This window comes from Scyliorhinus torazame, chromosome 16 (assembly GCF_047496885.1).
Source record: "Scyliorhinus torazame isolate Kashiwa2021f chromosome 16, sScyTor2.1, whole genome shotgun sequence".
NCBI classification, from domain to species: Eukaryota; Metazoa; Chordata; class Chondrichthyes; order Carcharhiniformes; family Scyliorhinidae; genus Scyliorhinus; species Scyliorhinus torazame.
This window is the reverse complement of record NC_092722.1, coordinates 37,854,010-37,879,523: the sequence shown is the minus strand read 5'-3', so window position 1 is coordinate 37,879,523 and position 25,514 is coordinate 37,854,010. Positions and strand designations below refer to the sequence as shown.

The 25,514-nt window shown below is 47.4% G+C and overlaps 2 protein-coding genes and 1 non-coding gene across 4 annotated transcripts in view; 1 reads left to right on the top strand and 2 right to left on the bottom strand.

The window, feature by feature from the left end:
• Positions 1-4,068, top strand: part of clcnk (chloride channel K) — an 81,099-nt gene extending 77,031 nt beyond the window's left edge. For both annotated transcript variants that reach the window (XM_072478292.1, XM_072478291.1), the window contains one exon: positions 2,549-4,068. In XM_072478292.1, coding sequence (XP_072334393.1) covers positions 2,549-2,602 — 54 coding nt within the window. In that variant the 3' untranslated portion in view covers positions 2,603-4,068. The remainder of the gene's footprint in view (positions 1-2,548) is intronic.
• The window catches only part of fam131c (family with sequence similarity 131 member C), a 58,428-nt gene continuing 36,645 nt past the window's right edge, over positions 3,732-25,514 (bottom strand). Inside the window, 3 exon segments of the mRNA XM_072478293.1 lie at positions 3,732-6,128; positions 6,131-6,289; positions 14,350-14,460. Of these exon segments, the coding sequence (XP_072334394.1) occupies positions 5,941-6,128; positions 6,131-6,289; positions 14,350-14,460 (458 nt within the window). The 3' untranslated portion in view covers positions 3,732-5,940.
• LOC140393408 (U2 spliceosomal RNA) lies at positions 20,848-21,042 on the bottom strand. The gene has a single exon (XR_011935596.1). It is a non-coding gene; the product is annotated as a U2 spliceosomal RNA (small nuclear RNA).

Here is a 25,514-nt window from a genome sequence, read left to right as displayed (position 1 = left end):
GTTTACAGCACAGAAAGAGGCCATTCAGCCTGTGGAATCTGTACTGGCTCTCTGAAGCAGCAATTCAGCTAGTTCCATTCCCTTGTAACCTAGAATTTGTTTTCTCTTCCATGCTTATTTGATCCCTTTTTGAAAGCCATTGTTGAATCTCTCTCCACCACACTCTCAGACAGTGTATTCCAGATCCTAACCACTCGCTATGTGAATCTGCCTCCACCACACTCTCAGACAGTGCAATCCAGATCCTAACCACTCGCTGTGTGAATCTGCCTCCACCACACTCTCAGACAGTGTATTCCAGATCCTAACCACTCGCTGTGTGAATCTGCCTCCACCATACTCTCAGATAGTGCATTCCAGATCCTAACCATTCGCTGTGTGAATCTGTCTCCACCACACTCTCAGACAGTGTATTCCAGATCCTAACCACTCACTGTGTGAATCTGCCTCCACCACACTCTCAGACAGTGTATTCCAGATCCTAACCACTCGCTGTGTGAATCTGCCTCCACCACACTCTCAGACAGTGCAATCCAGATCCTAACCACTCGCTGTGTGAATCTGCCTCCACCACACTCTCAGACAGTGTATTCCAGATCCTAACCACTCGCTGTGTGAACCTGTCTCCACCACACTCTCAGACAGTGCATTCCAGATCCTAACCATTCGCTGTGTGAATCTGCCTCCACCACACTCTCAGACAGTGTATTCCAGATCCACCACACTCTCAGACAGAGCATTCCAGATCCGAACCATTCGCTGTGTGAATCTGCCTCCACCACACTCTCAGACAGTCTATTCCAGATCCACCACACTCTCAGACAGAGCATTCCAGATCCTAACCATTTGCTGTGTGAATCTGCCTCCACCACACTCTCAGACAGTGCATTCCAGATCCTAACCATTCGCTGTGTGTATCTGCCTCCACCACACTCTCAGACAGTGTATTCCAGATCCTAACCACTCGCTGTGTGAATCTGTCTCCACCACACTCTCAGACAGTGCTTTCCAGATCCTAACCATTCGCTGTGTGAACATGCCTCCACCACACTCTTAGACAGTGTATTCCAGATCCTAACCACTCGCTGCATAATAATGTTATCCCTCAGGTTGCCATTGTTTCTTTTGCCAATCACCTTATAACAGTGTCCTCTGGTTCTGGATCCTTGCGCCAATGACAAAGTTTCTCCATGGGTATGATTCAGCCACTCCGTTGCGCCCGGTGTGGATCCAGGTGACTTGTGCAAGAGCCCCAAATCGGGCACCGCGCCAGGCCGAGTCACCTGACTCACACCGCCCGGCGAGATCCAGATCTGCATATTTAAATGAGCCTAATGGAATAAACATGGGCCATGCGTAACGGCATGGGGGGGGGGGGGGGGGGGGGGTGTCTCTGCTCTTAATTTTCTCCTCTCTTGGGTGACTAACGGCAGTTTCTCCAACCTGGCCACGTAACTGATTTACCTCATCCCTGGAACTAGTCTTGTAAATCCTTTCAGCACCCTCTCTAAAGCCTGGTACATCCTTCCTAAAGCATGGTGCCTAGAAGTGTGAGTTCCTGCTCATGTAAAGCTTCAAGATATGCATCAATCTGACCGTCTTCTCCATTTAAACATCCATTTGCATCCTGCCTCACACTTCACAATGTCTTCAGCGTTTTTAATAATATCAGGCAGTCATTCAACTATCAAATAAAGGAGGGACGGCATGTGGTGCAGTGGTTAGCACTGGGACTGCGGCGCTGAGGACCCGGGTTCGAATCCCGGCCCTGGGTCACTGTCCGTGTGGAGTTTGCACACTTTCCTCATGTCTGCGTGGGTTTCACCCCCACAACCCAAAGATGTGCAGGTTAGGTGGATTGGCCACACTAAATTGCCCCTTAATTGGAAAAAAATAATTGGGTACTCTAAAATTAAAATCAAATAAAAGTAAAATACCTCCAATGCTGGAAATCTGAAATAAAAACAGTTCTGTAGAGGGGCCATATGGACTTGTAAACGTTAACTCTGTTCACAGTTGCTGCCAGACCTGCTGAGTTTATTCAGCATTTCTGTTTTCATTCAACTATCAACTATTGTTATCTAAACTTGCCAGGATCTAGGACTTTATCCAACAAAAGGATAGATCATGGGCGGGATTCTCCATCCCCCCCAGCCGCGTGTTTCTTGGCGGTGCGCCATTCGCTGGCGGCAGGGTCCTCTCTTCCCGCTGCTTGGCAATGGGATTTCCCATTGAAGCCATCCCACACTGCTGGGAAACCCGGGGGCAGGGTGCGCTGTCAGCGGGAAAGGAGAATCTCAACAGCCAGAGAATTCTGGGGGGCATGGTCAAATTGGGCCGAAGGGCCAGTTTTCAAGCTGTAAACCTCTATGATTCTACATCAAATGCCACCAAAGAGCATTTTCTAATGTATGCTCGTTATCATTATGGTGTTTGCATGAGATGGTAATATTGCTTATAAATTCAGATCAATGACTTAGCACTGCATATTCATGTGCTGTTGCATTGTGGGCTGCTCATTACCTAATACCTCTGTGCTCTCTATCAGCTGAAGAAGGTGATTGAAGATCTCACCAATGGCCGCAGCCCTGTCAAGATGTAAATATCACAGAAGAAGAGAGTTGTCTGCCATTTTATGTGTCATCGTGATTACTTGGATTTTCTTTCAGCGCACTATGTCACGACACACGCTCCTGCAGCAACACCCAGCAAATGCATTAAGCTTTGGGCGCCCAGGCAATGCGCTCAAAATGTGCCTCCCACATTCCAAAAAGCTAAAATTCCTGCAACGAGTTGTTTTGAGTTCTTCGCTATTGCGAGCTATGTGACTACTCTGTATTTTTTCAAAGTAATAAACGGGTGGGTTACTTAATCAGATTCCTGCTTGGGGAGACAAGAATATTTGAATGGCGATATTAAATCTTATATTGACTTCTTAGAAATATGTTACCTTACTGAAGGAACACTTTGGAGTGTCCCTTCTGAAAAATCCGGGGAAGAGTCAGAAGCAGTCAAGAAGCCCAGCCGTGTTTTGCCCAGCCGTACTCACGCTATTTCATCCTCCAATATAGGGGCAAGAACTCCAGAGATGTTTTTAAGTCAGTGGAAAGACATCACAACTTCCATTTGACTGAGTGGCACCAAAACAAGAGGATAAACCCTTCAGAGGGTCATCTAATATTTATAAGGTTTCATCCAAAACATGTTAAATATGGTCCTATATAGTGTGAGACCCAAAAGTTTTAATACCCTTCCCATTCAGGACAGGAGCAGCTTTTATTCTGGGGGCTTTATAATTCTAAATAGAATGTGAGGGGGTAGAAATGGAGAGGGGACGATCGAGACTCCTCTTTGACTTGAAAACGTAAACAAAAATAATTTGTCAGTTTTCCTTTTGGCTGGACTTTCCAGAGATTGGCTGGGATATTACTTCCATGTAGTAATTCCAAATATCAAAGACGTTCATACACTTCCAAATTGGGGCGGCGGGGTAGCTCAGTGGTTAGCACTGTCACTTCACAGCTCCAGGGTCCCTGGTTCGATTCGCGGCTTGGTTCACTGTCTGTGCGGAGTCTGCACGTTCTCCCCGTGGGTTTCCTCCGGGTGCTCCGGTTTCCTCCCACAGTCCAAAGATGTGTAGGTTAGGTGTATTGGCCATGCTAAATTGCCCTCAGTGTCCAAAAAAAGTTTAGAAGGGGTTACTGGGTTACGGGGATAGGGTGGAGGTGTGGGCTTAAGTAGGGTGCTCTTTCCGAGGGCCGGTGCAGACTTGATGGGCTGAATGGCCTCCTTCTGTACTGTAATATTATTATTATTAAATTCTACGATTCTATGCTCATTGCTACCAGTACATTTGACCAGACCTTTGACTTTACTTCAGCATGTGTGGGCTATGGGATATTTAGACGTTCCACTTTCCATGTTTCAATATATGTCAGCTGCTTTTCCCAAAAAATGTTTTCCAATCCCAACTCCCCTCTTCCTACGGTATACACATCTGGGATTGTTTGTCTAATTTTAGAAGCCTTTCTAGAATAGTCTAAGAAATAAAATAACACATTTCAATGATGTTTAATTTTTTTTTTGCTCAAGTGTGGTTGAATTCCAAGTACAATTCACAACAAAGACAGATAGTAAATCACAGCCATTCATCAGATACTCGCCACATACCCTTGCGAACTTGCACTTGACAAAATGTTTTACACATTACATGTCTGTTGAGGGAGACTGACAACGCGCTAATTGGGGTATGGGATGACTAATACCTGAAGGGTCAAGCTGAGCTTTGATAAAAAGGTCTAAAGAAATGAAACAAACAATTTTTTAAAACCATGGGCGTCACTCTCCGACCCCCCGCCGGGTTGGAGAATGGCCGTTGGCCGCCGTAAATCCCGCCCCCGCCCCCGCCGAAGTCTCCGCTCCCGGAGATTGGGCGGGGGTGGGAATCCGGCCGCGCCGGTTGGTGGGTCCCCCCGCTGGATTCTCCGGCCCGGATGGGCCGAAGTCCCGCCCAGGAATTGCCTGTCCCGCCGGCGTAAATCAAACCTGGTATTTACCGGCGGGACCAGGCGGCGTGGGCGGGCTCCGGGGTCCTGGGGGGGGGGCGCGGGGCGATCTGACCCCGGGGGGTGCCCCCGCGGTGGCCTGGCCCGCGATCGGGGCCCACCGATCCGCGGGTGTGCCTGTGCCGTGGGGGCACTCTTTCCCTTCCGCCTCCGCCACGGTCTCCACCATGGCGGAGGCGGAAGTGACTCTCCCCACTGCGCATGCGCGCGAAACTGACAGCGGCCGCTGACGCTCCCGCGCATGCGCTGGGAAACTGACAGCGGCTGCTGACGCTCCCGCGCATGCGCCGCATTTCCGCGCCAGCTGGCGGGGCAACAAACGCCATTTCCGCCAGCTGGCGGGGCGGAAATCCCTCCGGCGTCGGCCTAGCCCCTCAATGTTGGGGCTAGGCCGCCAAAGATGCGGAGACTTCCGCACCTTTTTGCCGGCGCGATGCCCGTCTGATTTGCGCCGGCTTTGGCGCCAGTCGGCGGGCATCCCGCCGTTGGGGGAGAATTTCGCCCCATATTCTTCATTGGGCGTGGGCATTATTGGCACATGTAGACCAGACCAGGTAAGGGCAACAAATTTCCTTCTTAAAGGGAGGTGAACCAGATGAGTTTTACAACAATGGTTTCACAGTCATCATTAGACTTTTTAATTCCAGAATTCAAAATTTCACCACTGCTATGGTGGGATTTGAACCTGAGCCCCCAGAGGATTAACCTGAGTCTCTGGATAACCTGTCAGTGACATTACCACTACACCATTGTCACCCCTTATTCAGGTATCAACAAGTGGGCTGTGCCAAGGTTAGACATGTTTACTGTCAAGACTATAATGGTAGATTCTATTTTAAGGCAAATGCTCTATATTACAGCAATGTTATACTTGACTAGGGGTCTCTGTTGTAGCCAAAACATACCTGAATTTCATTCTAATCTCCCCTCCCCCTCCTCTCCCAGGGATGTTGATTTTTTTCAGGAGTATCCATCTTGTCCAACTGATCATTCCTTATGTGCCAGGCTAGACTTGAACACCATTTCCCCGCAAGTTTTAACAATTTCCCACAGGGGTTATGGTGAGAGGCCAGTTGAATGCTTTTTGGCTTTTAAGGCTTGGGTTTCTGAAGCCTGTTTAACCGTGAAGCTCAATTCGTTCCGAATCTCAGCGTCCAGCAACATTCACTGGATGGTGATGAGAAGCAGAAATGGCTGCCGATTTCTAAACCAGCCTCTCCTCCCCCCTGCCAAACTGTGGGATAACGCGAACGATTGTAGGATCCATTTTTCATCATCCGATATCTCAATATCACACACACACAAAGTTAAAATGGAATGACAAAGGAAGTGGACCCTTGTCCAAGAATACAGCTTATGATCTTATTTTCTAGTCCTAGTTATAAAATACATCGTCTTCCATGAGTGAGCTGCTGTTGCTGGAGCGTGAATGATGTGGGTGACTGCTAGTGCTCTGCCGCACTGTTCTATGTAATTCTGCTCCACAGGAAGTGGTTTCTGGAAGAGACAAGCAGTGAGGAGGGTCGCAAGTCAGGAAGGTTTCTGCGAGAGATCCGTTGTGGAAGGCCGTACTGTAGTCATGTCTGTTTGCACTGGTTCGCCAGATAAGCTGGCTCCATATGATGAAACAGGAGCTAAGATGGTGCAGGGACCTTCAACACTCAAAGAGTAAAAGGCTTGTGATCCGCTGGGAGACTGATCTTCAAGGTACATTTCGTCTGTATCTAAAAAAGAGAAAAGCTGTATCAAACTAGCATTACTTTCCAAAGGATTAGAAATGAGGAACTCATTGGGCACTCTATGAAACATTGAAATATTCACCCACTTTTCATACCCAGAGCATGTTTTGCTGTTACCCGTCCCACAAATTACAGCGGGCTCGTTGCATTAATGGAATTTTTCCACAAAAGTTAAATAAACAGAAAATCTCACTTAGCCGCTGCCTCTGCTAATTACCTCTAGCAGTTGTATCCAGAAGCTCATTGCTAAGAGAATCACACTTTAACTTAGTGTGAACTGCTTCAATACCCGCCTTTGTCTAAAATCAGCACAGCATTTGAAATCGCTGAGCACTTGTAGCAGACTGTGCATTTGATTGGTTATTAGTAGTGTTGTTGTAATTGACGTCTATGGCAATGACAAATGATTAGGTAATATGCACGGCTGCCATGGTAAAGCTGAATGGGAATTGCTGGGAACTGTCTTTGTAAAGTATCTGCAAAGTCTCCAGACTGGCAATATGGTGGCACAGAGCTTTGCTCTGCTGCCTCACAGCACCAGGGACCTGGGTTCAAATTCCAGTCTTGGGTGAATGTCTGTGTGGAGTTTGCACTTTCTCCCCATGTCTGCTTGGGTTTGCTCTGGTTTCTTCCCACAGTCCAAAGATGTGCAGGAAAAATAACGCATTTAATGAAATAAGATACAATCTGTGACTTTCCTCCATGTAGTCCTTTTAATCCACTTCTGTCCCACTGTGGGTAAAAAATGCGACATTGCAATTTTAAATAATTGGTTGAATACAGATTCATACAGTTAAGTTTAGATATTTTCTCCATCCAGTGGATTTGGAACTGTTAACTTTATGGAGCAATTAAGGATGCCTTAAAGGCTAGATCAAGGAACCCTGCTGCCTAAACAAGAGCTGTGATGATTGGAGCAGTGCCATATTTGGTCCTGGCCATTGTCTATTCCATCTCTAGCAATGAACTCATGGGGTAAGACATCCAAACTGCACAATGCATGACATTGGTAGCAAATGTAGCCTTCACAAATACTGTCGTATTGAGTGAGGAGTGAACAAATTCTTAGGACAAGTATTTCTCAAATCAGTGAGATGTTAGATGATCTTGAGATGATCTGTGTTATTTTCCAGCTTACTTGAACATAACATAATTTGAAACAAACTAACTTTTTAGTGCTTACTCCCCAACCTCACCAAAAAAAACCACAATCCTGAAAGTTCTGTAGGATGGGGGAGTGGGAGTACAGTGAATGAAATATGCATGTCAATAGAAAATGAAGACCATCCCACCAGCTACGTAATCCATCTTTCTGTTAGCTCTTTATACTACGCACACTATAACAGCCCAAAACATAATACACAGATTATGGATTCCCATTGGGTTACTGTTGAATGCCTTCTGCTGGTTAGACACAAGGCTTGTTGGCAAGTTTCCCACTCTGATTATAGTTATCAGTGGCATGTTGGGAAAATTATTGAATCATTTAGAGAGGAGTCTTGATATTGATTATGCTGGTAAGTCCCTGTGACTGCTGCACTTAGTCTGAGAAGGGAATGTTGAACTCAAGCTAAATGGTTAACTTACCATTTTATATCTCAGGACAATAAGTATAAAAGTAAGGAAGTCAGGTGAACTGGTGTAAAATATTAGGCCTCACTTGGAATACTGTGCATGGTTCTGGACATCCCAGTACAAGGAGGACATTTAAGTCATGGAAAGGATACAAAACAATTTCAGGATTGAGAGAGTATGGTTGTGAAGAAAGTCTCAAAACGGTGCCATTTTCATTTAAAAAAAGAGACCAAGAGGTGATCTGATTGAACATTTAAAGCTTATTAGCGTTTTTTCTTTCTTTAATAAATTTAGAGTACCCAATTATTTTTTTTCCAATTAAGGGGCAATTTGGCATGGCCAATCCTCCTCCCCTGCACATCTTTGGGTTGTGGGGGCGAAACCCACGCAGACAGGGGGAGAATGTGCAAACTCCACAAGGTCAGTGACCCGGGATTGAACTCAGGTCCTTGTTGCTGTGAGGCAGCAGTGCTAACCACTGCACCACCGTGCTGCCCCTACTTATAAGAGTTTTTAATGAGGATAGTAGTTATCGTGACCATGAGGGACATGGGGGATCGGCAACAGGTCTCATGGGCTTTGTGCAATATGAATTTCTCTACTGAGCGGGCGGAGGCTCACCCAATAGGAGGAGCGTGGGGGAAGTTTGTAACCCGCAGTTCCAACCCAGTGCAGCATCTCTGTCGGTCCCCGGGCTGGTACGCAGTCACATGTATGCCGAGGCAATGGCCCTTTTTATTACTTTAATAAAGGGGGGTCATCGTGCGAAAACTGGCCTTGGCCAAGCTATTACAGTAGTGAAGATGTGTTCGCCTGGTGGCATTGACTGACCAGAACTATAAAGAGGAAAGTTAGGAACTGTTACCTCAACTCTTACCTCAAGTGACCATTGAGACGGACACAATAGAGGTGATTAGATAAGCATTTGAAAAGCTTCAAGGTTACTGGAATAAATCAAGAGAACTGGATTTGGAAAGTTTTTTGTTTTAAATTTTTTTTTAAATTTAAAACAAATTTGTTACATTTCCAGAGAGGAAACAGGCCCTGTGCAAAGAACCTTAACATAGTGAAAACAAACAGTGGGAAAGAATAAACATGTTAATCAGGCACTTCCCCTATCAGCTCTGTTTGCCCTGCCCCACGTGTTCAACCAAACTAACGTGGCTCTAACCCCCCCCCCCCCCCCCCCGCCCCTCCCCCTCGGGTGCCGCTGCTGTCGGTTTCCTGCGCTGTTCCCTGAGAGTCTGCAAGCGACCTTTTCCCCCGGGGGTTCCCTAGACACCCCCCCCCCCCTTGCCCACTTAAGTCTCCTCTGCTCTACTTCTCAGCTGCCCCCCCCCCCCCCCCCCCCCCCCCTGCCAGGCCAGCCATGCGCTTGGCCCTAGCCCGGCCCTCCTCCTTCTCTCACTGGGGCCCCCTGACCTAAGCTAGCTACGCTGACCCCTGCCCTTGGCGCCTGTCTGTCTCCCACCTGAGCGCTCGGGCCCTCCCCCCACATACCAAGGACGCATTAACCTGATTGTATCTCCCCGTGCCCTTTCAAGTCCCTTAACCAGCCCCTAGCCCATCCCCCTATCAGAGGCCCCGATCTCCCGCCAAAAGGTACCAAGTGCAGGGTCCCCTTTGCAGCCCCCCCCCCCGCCACACACACACACACATACACACGTTGCAATCTCCCCAAAACACCATAAGCAGTGCGCCCTCCAGCCCCCGGTCTCTGTCCCGGCTGAAAACAATATTGGATAGAACATTATAGTACAGGATAATTTAACAGACCGCCGCCACACAAAAGCTCTGAGAGCCCAGAGTCCTTTAGTTCAAGTCCAGCTTCTTCTTTTAATAAAAGTCCACACCTAGTCAGAGCAAATTAGGTTAACAGACCGCCGCCACTGTACAGCACTGAGAAAACTAAGTGCCCGTTAGTTCAAGTCCAGCTGCTTATCTTTAATGAAAGCCCAAACCTGTTCTGGTGTCTCAAAGTAGTGATGGAGTTCCTCAAACGTAACCCAAAGCTTCGCAGGATACAACATTCCAAACCTTACCTCCTTTTTGTAGAGGGCTGACTTTACCTTGATGAATCCTGCACGCCTCTTGGCCAGCTCCGTTCCCAAGTCCTGGTAGATGTGCACCTCGCAGTTCTCCCATCTGCTGCTCCTCTCCGCCTTGGCCCATCGCAGCACACGATCCCTGTCAGCAAGCCGGTGAAAGCGGACCACCAAGGCCCTCGGCCGGTCGCCCGTCCTGGGCTTCCTTGCGGGATCTCTATGCGCCCCATCCAACTCCAGGGGTCGAGGGAAGGCCTCCGGTCCCATCAGAGCCTCGAGCATACCCTTCAGGTATGCACCCACATCCGATCCCTCGCAGCCATCGGGGAGGCCAACGATCCTCAAATTCTGCCTCCTGGCTCTGCTCCCAAACTCTTCAAGCTGCTCCTGCATCCTCTTCTGGCGAGAGTTCAGCTCCTCCACCTCGTGCTCCAGCTCCGTTACCGTGTCCGCCTGGCTGGAGAGCTTTACCTCGATCTCCCTGAGCACCTTCTCTTGGACCACCTGTGTCTCGACCATTACCGCTCTCATCGGGTCCAACGGGTCCCTCTTCAGTTCGGCGAAGCAATTCCTGAAGAACTCCATCTGTTGCTCCCTTGGCCAGTGAGCCTCCGCTCCCTGGTCCCTGCTGTCCGCCATACTTCGCTGCCCGGTCTGGGGACCCCACTGCTCCCGCTTTGATCCTTGCCGCTCCACTCGACCACTTCTGGTCCAGCTGTCCATACCCTGGGGGGAAAGCCTCTTCCCTATCGTCCCCTCCACCGATTCAAGTTGCCAGGTTCCGAAAAAGCCCGTTGGAAAAGGTCCGTTTGTTTGCCCAAAGCAGGTGGGAGCGATCCGACCTGCGACCTGCTTCCTCGAGGGCGCCACCGGAAGCCTGGATTTGGAAAGTTGCCACTCAAAGAGCAACAGCATAAGCATGGTGAGGTCAATGGCCTCTTTCTGCACTGTAAATGATTTTTTAACAAATTTAGAGTACCCAATTTATTTTCTCCAATTAAGGGGCAATTTAGCGTGACCAATCCACCTACCCTGCACATCTTTGGGTTGTGGGGGTGAAACCCACGCAAGCACGGGGAGAATGTGCAAACTCCACACGGACAGTGATCCAGAGTCAGGATCGAACCTGGGACCTCGGTGTCGTGAGAGAGCAGTGCTAACCACTGCGCCACCATGCTACCTGGTTGCACTGTAAATTTTAATGAACCCATCACATAATGAAAGTCAGTGCCTGTTTCAGTAACCAGGAAGTTTGTTTGTTTCATGAATCCACTTCTTGTTTGAAGGTTATACTGAGTTACTTGACTGCTGTTGAAGGAAGAAACATGCTAGATGTAATGATTGTCCCTTTAAGGACAACACAGCAGAGTAAGGGTCACCTGGCCTGGATGACCAATCAGGACTCAGAGTGGGGAATCACCCAGGAAGAGGAGTTCTCCTAGGCAGAGGTATTTTAGAATTAGCAGCAAACATGCTGTTGCTCTTGAAGGCTTGTTAATAAATCCCTTTATGTTCACTGATGAAGTCTCTGAAAGTGCATAATTACACTAGAGAAGCTTTTCATCTTGCTATCATCAGAATAGCTATGCACAATAAATCAATTATAAAGGGAACAACAGTTTATTCTGCATGACAAGAAGTGCTTATTGATTTGCACATGGAATCTGATTGGTAGCAGCGTCGCCATGGTAAATGCATCAGGGAACAGTTAACTGTCGCAAACCAAGCTGGTTGACTTCTGATTGGTCATGGCTTTGGCAAGAGGATTGGCTGTCCTTCGTTTATGTTCACATTGTCCTTTGCAGCCACAAGGAGCAATTCCACGCATTACTTTTTCCCCAACTAAACAAAAGCTTGGGGGTCAGCCAATCCCTGACTCACTCTCTATGGCGCTGCCTTGACCAATCAGAGTTGACCTGCCTGGTTTGAATTTGAACGAAAAGCTTAGCAGTTAACAATGAACTGTTCTCTGCTGCATTCTCCATGGCAACACCTCTATCATCAGAGCTCACTTGGCAACCAATCAGCACACTCTTCCCATGCAGTTTAAATTGTTGTTCCCTCGTGTGCAGATCTGGTCACCACACTATAGGAAGGAAGTGATTGCACTAGAAAGGGTGCAGAGGCGAATCACCAGGATGTTGCCTGGGCTCGAGCGTTTCAGTGATGTGGAGAGTTTTCAGATGAAATGACTGTGGTGGTCGCATCTCAAACAATGATGGATCAGACTACAGAAGGGAGATAGATCACTTGTTTGCATGGTGTACTGAAAACAACCTCTCTCTAAATGTTGGAAAGACCAAGGAACTGATCATCGATTCCAGGCAGCGCAGCACGACACACACTCCCGTCTGCATCAATGGCTCCGAAGTGGAGATAGTCGATAGATTTAAGTTCCTGGGGGTCCCCATCACCAACAGTCTGTCCTGGTCCACTCGCGTTGATGCAACAGTCAAGAAAGCCCAACAATGTCTCTACTTCCTCCGGAAGCTAAAGAAATTTGGCCTGTCTGCACCGACTCTCACAAGCTTCTACAGATGTGCTATAGAGAGCATCCTATCCAGCTGCATCACAGCTTGGTATGGCAACTGCTCGGTCCAAGATCGCAATAAACTGCAGAGTGTGGTGAACTCAGCCCAATGTATCTCACAAGCTTGCCACCCCCACATTGATTCTGTCTACACCTCTCGCTGCCTCAGGAAGGCAGACAGCATTATCAGAGACCCCTCCCACTCAGGCATTGCCTTCTTCCATTCCCTTCCATCAGGTAGAAGATACAGAAGTCTGAAGACCCGCACATCCAGACATAGGAACAGCTTCTTCCCCACAGCTACCAGACTCCTCAACGGCTCCCCCTCGGATTGATCTGTTCCCTGTAAGAACACTATTCACGATGCCCTAAGCTGCTCTTGCTCATGTTTTTGCTTTGTTTGGCCCTTGTTCCGCACTGTAACCAATCACGATTTGTTGATGTACCATTTGTCAATGTACTCTGTTGATTGAAAATGAAATGAAAATCGCTTATTGTCACAAGTAGTTTTCAAATGAAGTTACTGTGAAAAGCCCCGAGTCGCCACATTCCAGCGCCTGTTCGGGGAGGCTGGTACGGGAATTGAACCGTGCTGCTGGCCTGCCTTCGTCTGCTTTCTAAGCCAGCGATTTAGCCCTGTTCTAAACAGTCTACGATGTACGTACTGTGTACGTTCCCTTGGCTGCAGAAAAATACTTTTCACTGTACTTCGGTACATGTGACAATAAATATCAATCAAAATATCAATCACTTAATCAATTAGACTGGATAGGCTGGGGCTGTTGTCCTTGGAGCAGAGAAGGCTGAGGGAGGACCTGATTGAGGTGGACAAACTTATGAGAGACATAAATGGGGCAGATAGGAAGGAACATTTCCACTTAATAGAGGGGTCAATAACGAGGGGGCATAGACTTAAGGTAAGGGGCAGGAGATTTAGAGGGGATCTGAGGGAAAACCTTTTCACCCAGAGGATGGTGGGAATCTGGAACTCACTGTCTGAAATGGGTGGTCAAGGCAGGAATTCTCATAACATTTACGAAGCATTTAGATGATCACTTGAAGCACCATAGCAGACAAGGCTATGGAGCAAGTGCCGGAAAATGGGAATAGAATTTATGGCCAGCACTCGCACGATGGGCCTCTTACTGTGCTATAAAACTCTATGATGTGGAGATGCCGGTGTTGGACTGGGGTGAGCACTGTGAGAAGTTTTACAACACCAGGTTAAAGTCCAACAGGTTTGTTTCGATGTCACTAGCTTTCGGAGCGCTGCTCCTTCCTCAGGTGAATGAAGAGGTATGTTCCAGAAACATATATATAGACAGATTCAAAGATGCCAGACAATGCTTGGAATGCGAGCATTCGGGACCTAGGACCTCAACCGGGACCTGGGATTCATGTCGCATTACATTCATCCCCCACCATCTGGCCTGCAAAATCCTACCAACTGTCCTGGCTTGACACAATTCACACCTCTTTAACCTGGGGTTACCCCATCTCTGGATCTGTAAAGATTTAATCACCTGCTAATGCTCGCATTCCAAGCATTGTCTGGCATCTTTGAATCTGTCTATATATGTGTTTCTGGAACATACCTCTTCATTCACCTGAGGAAGGAGCAGTGCTCCGAAAGCTAGTGACATCGAAACAAACCTGTTGGACTTTAACCTGGTGTTGTAAAACTTCTCACCATAAAACTCTATGACTTTGTATATTTCTTTCGGGAATGGTCAACGACTGGAATGTGAGACAGGGGGAGATGACTAGAATCACATCAGCAACAGAATGATTTTGTAATGACATTAGGTAGGAAGAGGGGCCTTTTCATCCAAATCAACTTTAACATGACAGATGGATAACAAATAGAAGGAAAGAATTAAAAAGTTTTGACCTACTGAGGTAGTCAATTGTGTTGCTCAGACTACTGCCACCAACCACCTCTTCTGCATCTGGAGAGGACCAAGCATTCAATGTTGCTTCAGTAATGGCAAATTGTTCAGCAACGCCTATTCAAAAACAAAATAGACCGAATTAACCAGCGAATGCTGAAGAAAAAGACTATCAACGTTAAGCCCACTAATTGACAGGTACCAAAGTGAGTTTAACTGGACCAAAAGAGACAGCACTGGGCAAACCCTGGTATGACGAAACGGAAACCAGCGACACCAATTATACCTCAGTTGGATACCATTAATAAAATATTCCAAATCAAAGTACAATCAAACTGAATGAAGCATAATGTGAAACTAAATCAGGATCTTGTTGCTGCAATCAAATATATAATTCATTTTTGGGGGTTCCCGCCAGTTGTGGAAGGCAGAAGCCTGTGGGGTTTCAACCTTGAAATTTGTGGCCTCCCCTGTTTGCAAAATGCAAGCCTGCATCTGATAAACTTGCCAACGATCCCCTTGGATTTGCTCCGTTTCTGTTCAAAAGCCCTCCCAAAACCTCTCTCTTCAGAAGACACCCCTTTCTGTTATCTTCCCAATGTCTGCCTGCTGTCCAAAACCTCTTCCCCTTGCAAAGTGCCGTGAAGCGTTTTGTTATGCTACAGGGGTGATTTCAACAACAACCTGAATTCACAGTAAAACATCCCAATGTGCTTTACAGGCAGATAATGAAGCAAAGTTTGGTACCAGGCCACACATGGACATGGTGGATCAGATGACGAAAAGCTTGGTCAAGGCAATATGTCTCAAAGGAGGAAAGAAAGGTGGTGAGGTGCAGGATGGGAATTCCAGAGATTTGGGCCCAGGCAACAGAAGGCCCGGCCATCCATGGTAGAGTGATTAAAATTAGGACACACAAGAGGTCAGAGTTGGATGAATGCAAATATATCTCGGAGGGTTGTGGGGTTGGAGGAGATTAGAGCGATAGGGAGGGGCAAGACCATGGAGGGATTCGAGAAAGAAAATGAAATCGAGAAGTTTGAAATCCAGACATTGCTTGACAGAAGCAAATGTAGGTCAGCGAGCACGGGGGTGATAGGGGGACGGGACTTGCTGTGAGTTAAGGCACAGGCAGCAGAGTTTTGGATTGTCTAAAGTTTAGAGTGGGCAAAAGTGGAAAACCAGCCAGGAGTGCATTGGAATAGTTGAATCTAGAGGTAGCAAAGGCATGAATAATTAATCCTATCACAATGAAGCTGGTGCACGAGCTGTAGGTGAGAGTAGCTGTCACTAATTGGGGAAAGGTTCGGGCATTATTCTTAATTATACATAAGAACAGGCTTCCACATGTGTTGGGGGGGGGGGGGTCATCAGTGATTGTGATCTCAGCAGCAGATGAGCCGACACAGCGGTAAAGTTGGGTGAAGTTACGGAGGTGGAAGTAGGGCGTTAGCGCTGACAGGGTTTCAGAGCCATGAAGTCATGTTGCAGCTGTATAAAACTCTGGTGCAGCCGCATTTGGAGTATTGCGTGCAGTTCTGGTCGTCGCATTATAGGAAGGATGTGGGAGCATTGGAAAGGGTGCAGAGGAGATTTACCAGGATGGTGCCTGGGATGGAGGGAAGATCTTATGAGGAAAGGCTGAGGGACTTGAGACTTTTTCATTAGAGAGAAGAAGGCTAAGAGGTGACTTAATAGAGGCATACAAGATGATCAGAGGATTAGATAGGGTGGACAGAGAGAGCCCTTTCCCTCGGATGGTGATGGCTAGCACGAGGTCAGTCTGATGAGGTTGGAAGCTCACCTTAGAATCAACTGAGACACCAAGGTTGGGAACAGACTGGCTTAATCTCAGACTGGTGCCAGGGAGCGGGATGGTGTCGGTCGCAAGGAACAGAGTTTCGAGTTGGGACCAAGAATAATGGCTACAGTGGCCTGAATATTTTGGACCATAGGGTTTCCCTTCCGGACATCTGAAGAATTCCCGCTGGCTCTGCTTCCCTGCAGACATTCCGTGTTTGAACAAGCATCAGTTGGCTGCAGGCAGAACTTGTGCCCCTCACTCGGGAGGAAGTCCCGCCTTAGAGAAAGAGCTCTGGCCAACCTTATTGACCGGCAGCTCTGACTTGTCCCTGCAGTGATAGGAGCTGTCATGGACAGAAGAGGAAGTGCGTCAAGATGCCTGGGCCCAAGTCCCGGGATTGGACAACAAGGTAGGTTTTGGGGATTCCAGAACGGATAAGCTAAGGAAGGCCTGGAAGGGAGGAAAATGGGCATTCGAGGAGCTGGGGGAGAGGCCAGGGGGTTGGAGGGAGGTCCAGCAGCCACCAGACCTTAAGGGGGCCTGAGGTTAGAAGGGGGCTTCTGCTGATGGCCCTGCAACCTCCCCCCCCCCCTTTTCTGCCCAAGGCCTAAGCCCAATCATTTATGGGCTTCCCCCCGCACCCCCCACCTGGGAAATACTCGCGCCAACCTAAAAATTGGGAAATGGCCTTTAAGTGGCCAGGCCGAATTGGAGCTGTAAAGGTGGGGAGTGCAGGAACCAAGGATGAAGCCCGTCCTTCAATTTGATGCTGCCTCTTGCCTAAAAACCCATCGGCGGGGGAGCATGAAAATCAGGCCAGTGTTCCCAATATTTAATTGGAGGCAATTTCTGCTCATCTAGCTCCGGATGTTGTATAAGCAATCTGATTATTTAGCAAGAGAGGAGGAATTGAGAGAGGTAGTGGTGTGGTCGAGCTGAGTGTCGTCAGCATACCTGTGAAAACAAACATTGTGCCTTTGGATGAAAGGTCAACATGTGGAGGAGAACGGAAACACCTTAATGCCCTTAAAGAGGTCAAACATCATAGAATCTCAGCAGTGCAAAAGGAGACAATTCAGCCCATTGAGTCTGTACAGACGCTCCGAACAAACACCCTACCTGGGCCCAATCTGCTGCCCTATCCCCGTAGCCCCACCTAACCCTTGGACACTGAGGACAATCCACCCAACCTGCACATCTTTGCACTGTGGGAGGAAACTGGAGCACTCGGAGGAAATCCACGCAGACACGGGACGAACATGCAAACTCCACACAGGCAGTCACTCAGGGCCGGAATTGAACTCAGGTCCCTGGCGCTGTGAGGCAGCAGTGCTAACCACTGTGCCACCCCTGGCGACTCATGGGTGTCCCGCGCTTATAACTGACCAAAATGGAGAAGTTTAATTCAGGAAGACACCAAAACCATTGTAAGGTAGAAATAAGCGTTCTTGGTGATGACACGGATATGTGGTTGGAAGCTCAATCAAAGGCCAAACATGACACCAAGGTTCCAAGCAGTTGTGTTCAGCTTCTGAGAGTTCCCAGGGGGACTGATGGAGATGGTGGCTAGGGAACAAAGTTTCTGGCAGGGACCGAGGACAGTGGCTTTGATCTTGCTGACATTTATATTCTGTTTGAATGCACCTCCATGCAGGGAATAGATACCCCTGGCATGGTGTGGCAACACAGGAACCAGAGTATTCCTCTTAATGGAAGTGTGAGTAGTTAGTGGCGTTGTTTACTCATTAGGTGTCATGAGAGGGAGCCAATGGATAATGGACGGGTGAGATGCTTCAACTTGTTGGTTCCATTTTCTCAACCCAATTTATATAATCCCTTCAGCAATGCCACACGGATTCAATGGTTTTTGTGCAAAAGGATTACAATCTAAATACTTCCTAACCTTCTTCCATCCTTATTATGCTGGAACACGCTTCAGTCTTCCCTCTGTCATGACTTTGTTTTAACTCTCCAGAACTTGTGCTCTTATGGAATTAGTGGACCTGTTTTTTAAAAATAAAGTTAGTGTCCAATTCTTTTTTTTCCAATTAAGGGGCGATTTAGCGTGGCCAATCCACCTACCCTGCACATCTTTGGGTTGTGGGGGCGAGACACACGCAGACATGGTGAGAATGTGCAAACGCCACACGGACAGTGACCCAGGGCTGGGATCGAACCTGGGTCCTCGGCGCCGTGAGGCAGAAGTGCTAACCACTGCGTTACCGTGCCGCCCCTTGAATTGATGGACCTCTTTGATGGTGGCATGACTGACATACACCACACAGATACACCCACCAATCCTGATGATCTTCCGTCTTTGGGGTTATCTAAATAGTTTTAGTGGGTTCCCCAATATCCTCCAAGGAATCAGCCAGCAGATGTGCTCCGGCAGTCCAACAGCTGCTGGTAATCCTCCACTGCATTTTATGTTGATTTTAAATGTTTATGAGCAATTCGTCCATCCACAGATTTTAATGCATGTAATACATTGGATGATATATTTCAGTCTTGTAGATACTGCAATCCACTTGCCAGAACATGGGCTGCACAGTTGAACACCATGGGCTGAATTTTTGTCTGCATTTCAATGTGTGAATCACAACACTTCAATTTTTGGGGGAGCAAATATGATTGTCCTCCGCATTCCTGACCCAGTGTCATTTCCCTTTGACCTTTTTGCGGCTCAGGGATGCCCGAGTGAGTAATACACATGCCATCCCCCATTAAGAGAAAATCGGGTTTCTTCCTGTACCCCATTTTCGTCTGGTGGTTTTGGAAGTTCATTAAAAGCACGCCGGGTTTGACAGTTGGTGAAGAAAAGAGAAAGTCTTTTGAAGAGTTGGGAATGTTCTGGAAGGTTAGCATAAAATGTTTTGACACCTTCAATTGTCACTATTAGGTGCTTTTTTGTAGCTTTGTTTTTAATGCAATGATTCATCCTAGGGATTTGAGCTGCAAAGTTACATTGACCCTCACACTGACCAGCATTGTGTAATCGTTAACATGCATTGGAGTACTTTTCCAAAGGAGGAAGCACTAGAATGTATTAAAAATATTTTTTTTAAGTCCTCCACTATCAGATATTTGTGCTCTGATTTAATTCAACTGACGGATTTAGCTTTAAAAAAAAAATAGCTTACTTCTGAAGGTAGAAAAAATGGTTTGCACCTGCTCCCCTCCATTGATTGACAGGCACTTGGCTTTGAAATTAAACATTTGCTCTGTCGTGGAGCTAGAAACTTCTATGATGAAGGCTTTTCCATTATGAATGCTTGACTGGGACTCAAAAGGGCGGCACAGTAGCACAGTGGTGAGCACTGTTGCTTCACAGCGTCAGGGGCCTGGGTCTGATTCCAGGCTTGGGTCACTGACTTTGCGGAGTCTGCACACACTCCCCGTGCCTGCGTGGTTTTCCTCTGGTTGCTCCGGTTTCATCCCACAAAGTCCCAAAAGACATTCTTGTTAGTTGAAGTGGACATTCTGACTTCTCCTTCAGTGTACCCGAACAGGCGCCGTACTGTGGCGACTAGGGGATTTTCACAGTAACTTCATTGCAATATTAATGTAAGCCTACTTGAAGGGCAGCATGTGGCACAATGGTTAGCACTGCTGCCTATGGCGCTGAGGACCCGGGTTCGATCCCGGCCCTGGGTCACTGTCTGTGTGGAGTTTGCACATTCTCCCCATGTCTGCATGGGTTTCAGCCCCACAACCCAAAGATGTGCAGGTTAGGTGGATTGGCCATGCTAAATTGCCCCATAATTGGAAAAAAAATAATTGAATACTCTAAATTTAAAGAAAATGTAAGCCTACTTGTGACATTAATAAAGATTATTATTATAAAAGCTTACGCTCAGCAGGTGGTTCTTGTCTGACACAAGAACTATTGAAATGTTTATGAGCCTGAAACAGGATAAGTCTTTAAGTGATTTCTTGTTTGTTTACAAACCGAGTGGGCACAGAAAGGATTGCATCTTTTTTTGCCTTCGTATTTTTGTCCAGACTCAATGATAGTGAGTCTCAATCCAGAGTTTTCTTAGATTGTTAGAGGTTTAATGGTTTTCTAATAGACAATAGAACATTACAGCGCAGTACAGGCCCTTCGGCCCTAGATGTTGCGCCAACCTGTGAAACCACTCTAAAGCCCATCTACACTATTCCCTTATCATCCATATGTTTATCCAATGACCATTTAAATGCCCTTAATGTTGGCGAGTCCACTACTGTTGCAGGCAGGGCATTCCACGCCCTTACTACTCTCCGAGTAAAGAACCTACCTCTGACATCTGTCCTATATCTATCATCCCTCAATTTAAAGCTATATCCCCTCGTGCTAGCCATCACCAACCGAGGGGAAAGGTTCTCATTGTCCACCCTATCTAATCCTCTGATCATCTTGTATGCCTCTATTAAGTCACCTCTTAACCTTCTTCTCTCTAATGAAAACAGTCTCAAGTCCCTCAGCCTTTCCTCATAAGATCTTCCCTCCATCCCAGGCACCATCCTGGTAAATCTCCTCTGCACCCTTTCCAATGCTTCCACATCCTTCCTATAATGCGGCGACCAGAACTGCACGCAATACTCCAAATACGGCCGCACCAGAGTTTTGTACAGCTGCAACATGACCTCATGGCTCCGAAACTCAATCCCTCTACCAATAAAAGCTAACACACCGTACGCCTTTTTTTTTTTTTTAATTTTTCCTTTTCTGAGTTACCAAGCCAGGGCTCAGAGTGTGGGTCAGGGGTGAACCCCTAATCCAGCTCCTCACCTGCTCCAAAAAACTAATTCAAATTGAATCAAATTCATGGTCCCCACAAGAGAGACATATCAGATCTGAACCCAAAGGCTCAATCTACAGACACTTGATCTTAGCCAAAAGGCCGAGAAGCGATACCGTACGCCTTCTTAACAACTCTATCAACCTGGGTGGCAACTTTCAGGGAACTATGTACATGGCCACTGAGATCACTCTGCTCATCCACACTACCAAGAATCTTACCATTAGCCCACTACTCTGTATTCCTGTTACTCCTTCCAAAATGAATCACCTCACACTTTTCTGCATTAAACTCCATTTGCCACTTCTCAGCCCAGCTCTGCAGCTTATCTATGTCCCTCTGTAACCTGCAACATCCTTCCGCACTGTCCACAACTTCACCGATTTTAGTGTCATCCGCAAATTTACTCATCCATCCTTCTACGCCCTCCTCCAGGTCATTTATAAAAATAACAAACAGTAGTGGCCCTAAAACAGATCCTTGTGGTACACCACTAGTAACTGGACTCCAGTCTGAACACTTCCCATCAACCACCACCCTTTGTCTTCTTCCAGCTAGCCAATTTCTGATCCAAACTGCTAAATCACCCTGAATCCCATGCCTCCGTATTTTCTGCAATAGCCTACCGTGGGGAACGTTATCAAACGCTTTACTGAAATCCATATACACCACATCAACTACTTTACCCTCGTTGACTATCCCTAATCAAATTATTCCTTTCTGGATGATTATAAATCCTATCTCTTATAATCCGTTCCAAGACTTTGCCCACAACAGAAGTAAGGCTCACTGGTCTATAGTTACCGGGGTTGTCTCTACTCCCCTTCTTGAACAAGGGGACAACATTTGCTATCCTCCAGTCTTCTGCACTATTCCTGTAGACAATGGCGACATAAAGATCAAAGTCAAAGGCTCAGCAATCTCCTCCCTAGCTTCCCAGAGAATCCTAGGATAAATCCCATCCGGCCCAGGGGATTTATCTATTTTCACACTTTCCAGAATTGCTAACACCTCCTCCTTATGAACCTCAATCCCGTCTAGTCTAGTAGCCTGTATCTCAGTATTCTCCTCGATAACATTGTCTTTTTCCTGTGTGAATACTGCCGAAAAATATTCCTTTAGTGCCTCTCTTAGGTATACAGATCACCAACAACCTGTCCTGGTCTCCCCATGCTGACACTATAGTTAAGAAAGCCCACCAACGACTCTACTTTCTCAGAAGACTAAGAAAATTTGGCATGTCAGCTAAGGGGGTGGGGGGGGTGGGGGGGGGGGGGGGGGGGGGGGAGGTGGCACTTTGCTTAACACTGCTGCCTCACAGCGCCAGGGACCCGGATTCGATTGTGGCCTTGGGTGACTGTCTGTCTGGGGTTTGCACATTCTCCCTGTGTCTGTGTGTTTTTTTCCCCCCACAGTCCAAAGATGTGCAAGCTCGGTAGATTGGCCATGCTAAATTGTCCCTTAGTCTCCAAAAATGTGCCATTGTCACATGTATTAGTATACAGTGAAAAGTATTGTTTCTTGCATGCTATACAAACAATGCAAACCGTACATAGGGAAGGAAGGAGAGGCTGCAGAATATAATGTTACAGTTATCATAGAATCATAGAATCATAGACTTTACAGTGCAGAATAGCAAGGTGTAGAGAAAAGATCAACTTAATACGAGGTAGGTCCATTCAAAAGTCTGATGGCAGTAGGGAAGAAGCTGTTCTTGAGTCGGTTGGTACGTGACCTCAAACTTTGGTATCTTTTTCCTAGCGGAAGAAGGTGGAAGAGAGTATGTCCGGGGTGCGTGGGGTCCTTAATTATGCTGGCTGCCTTTCTGAGGCAGCAGGAATTATAGATAGAGTCAATGAATGGGAGGCTGGTTTGCATGATGGACTGGGCTACATTCACGACCTTTTGTAGTTTCCTGTGGTCTTGGGCAGAACAGGCTCCATACCAAGCTGTGATACAACCAGAAAGAATGCTTTCTATGGTGCATCTGTAGCAGTTGGTGAGGGTTGCAGCTGACATGCCAAATTTTCTTAGTCTTCTGAGAAAGTAGAGTCGTTGGTGGGCTTTCTTAACTATAGTGTCAGCATGGGGAGACCAGGACAGGTTGTTGGTGATCTGTACACCTAAAAACTTGAAGCTCTCGACCCTTTCTACTTCGTTCCCATTGATGTAGACAGGGGCATGTTCTCCACTATGCTTTCTGAAGTCGATGACAACCTCCTTCGTTTTGTTGACATTGAGGGAGAGATTATTGTCGTTGCAGCAGTTCACCAGATTCTCTATCTCATTCCTGTACTCTGTCTCATCATTGTTTGAAATCCGACTCACTACGGTGGTGTCATCAGCAAATTTGAAACTAGAGTTGGAGGGAAATTTGGCCACACAGTCATAGGTGTACAAGGAGAATAGTAGGGCACTGAGGACACATCCTTGTGGGGCACCAGTGTTGAGGATGATCGTGGAGGAGGTGTTGTTGCCTATCTTTACTGATTGTGGCCTGTTGGTTAGAAAGTTCAGGATCCAGTCGCAGAGGGAGGGGCCGAGGCCAAGGCCACGGAGTTTGGAGATGAGTTTCGTAGGAATGATGGTGTTGAAGGCTAAGCTGTAGTCGATAAATAGGAGTCTGACATAGGTGTCTTTGTTATCGAGGTGTTCCAGGGTAGAGTGCACGGCCATGGAGATGGCGTCTGCTGTGGACCTGTTGCAGCGGTAGGCGAACTGTAGTGGATCAAGGCAATCAAGGAGGCTGGAGTTGATTCGTGCCATGACTAACCTTTCGAAGCACTTCATGATGATGGATGTCAGAGCCACTGGACGATAGTCATTAAGGAACGCTGCTTGGCTTTTTTTTGGTACAGGGATGATGGACGTCTTCTTGAAGCAGATAGGGACCTCAGACTGTTGAAAAGAGAGGTTGAAGATATCTGCGAATACCCCTGCCAGCTGATCCGCGCAAGACCCGAATGCTCGTCTGGGTACCCCATCCGGGCCAGTGTCTTTCCGTGGGTTGACCTTCAAGAAGGCTGCTCTGACGTCTGCAATGGTGATCTCAGATACATGTTTATCTGCGGCTTCTGGGGTGGAGGGCTCGCTCTCGCTGACCTCTTGCTCAAAGCGGGCATAGAATGCGTTGAGCTCATCAGGGAGGGGTGCATTGGAGCCGGCGATTTTACATGCCTTCATCTTGTAGCCCGTTATGTCTTGCAGACCTTGCCATAGACAGCGGGGGTCCGTGCGGCTAGCCTGGGACTCAAGCTGTCCGGTACTGTCTTTTGGCATCGTTGATGGATTTCTTTAGGTCATATCTGGCTTTCTTGTAGAGGTCAGGGTCGCTTGACCAGACCTAGACTTCAGCAAATAGTGGATATCCCTGTTCATCAAGGGTTTCTGGTTGGGAAACACGCGGATTTGCTTCTTTGGCACACAGTCTTCTACACACTTACTAATGAAGTCAGTTACTGTAGTGGCAATATCGTTCAGGGTTATGGGAAAGGGTGGTGGAGGGTTGGTGCAGAACTGATGTGTTGAATGGCCTCCTACTGCACTGTAGGGATTCTATAGATTCTATGTATTCTGTGGAGGATATAATGGAGGGGGAGGAGAAGCAGGGGTTATGTGAGGTACCATGGGGAAACAGAGGTAGGATGGGATGGCATGAGGACATAAAGGTGAATGGAGTGATGGGGCCATAGATGTGGCGTGTGGCATGTGAGGTGTCTAGGGTGGGATGGGGCATAGAGGTGGCACGTGGTGACTTTGGGGAATGTGAGATGGCATGGAGAAGGAATAGGGTGAAAAGTAGGGGCCTTTAAATGAAGTTGGGAGCTGGGCTGCTGTGTTAGAGAACTGAGCCAGGCCTTATAAGCAGCTGACCTCACACACCCCATCCCAGCTCGCAAAATGTAACCCGAACCCAACCCCTGTTTGAAAAGAACCGCGTAAGCTCACACATGGGATTGGCCATGCATTTTGCGAGCTCTGCAAATGCGCCAATCAGATTTTCCCAAGCCCAGACGAAAATTCAGCCTCACCTGTTAGTTCTTGCAGGCAATCTAGTGGGTGTGGAAATGGGTGGGTCATGGTGGACTCCAACCCTGCCCATATTTTCAGTCCCAGTTCAAGCCAGAAATTGACGGAGTGTGGATGGAAGATCCTGCTCAATATCTCCTTGTAGATGATGGATTGTTTGACAAAGAATCTGGGTTGGGGCTTTGCAGTTCTGTTCTCAGCACAGATTTTGCACAATGAGGTGGTAAGTGTGAGCGGGAAAGCATTGAAGCAGAAGACCAGCCTTGGCCACTTCCGTTTGGTATAGAGTCTGGACATCAATAGCGCAACATAGCACAGTACTTTGCCAGTTTACATATGTCAAGTTTTAGATCAACGGATTAAGGCTTGAAACTACACAGCAGCTCCTACATACATTTTAGTTTTGAAGCAGTTTCAAATACTTTGACCATGTGCTGTTACTTGAAAACTACAGTGACACAAAGTGTCGAATTGGGGCAGAGGGAAGATGGCCATTGTCCACCCCCTTCCCCATATTGTTTGAGTGGACATTTGGCTTAGAACTGGTAGTGAATGGG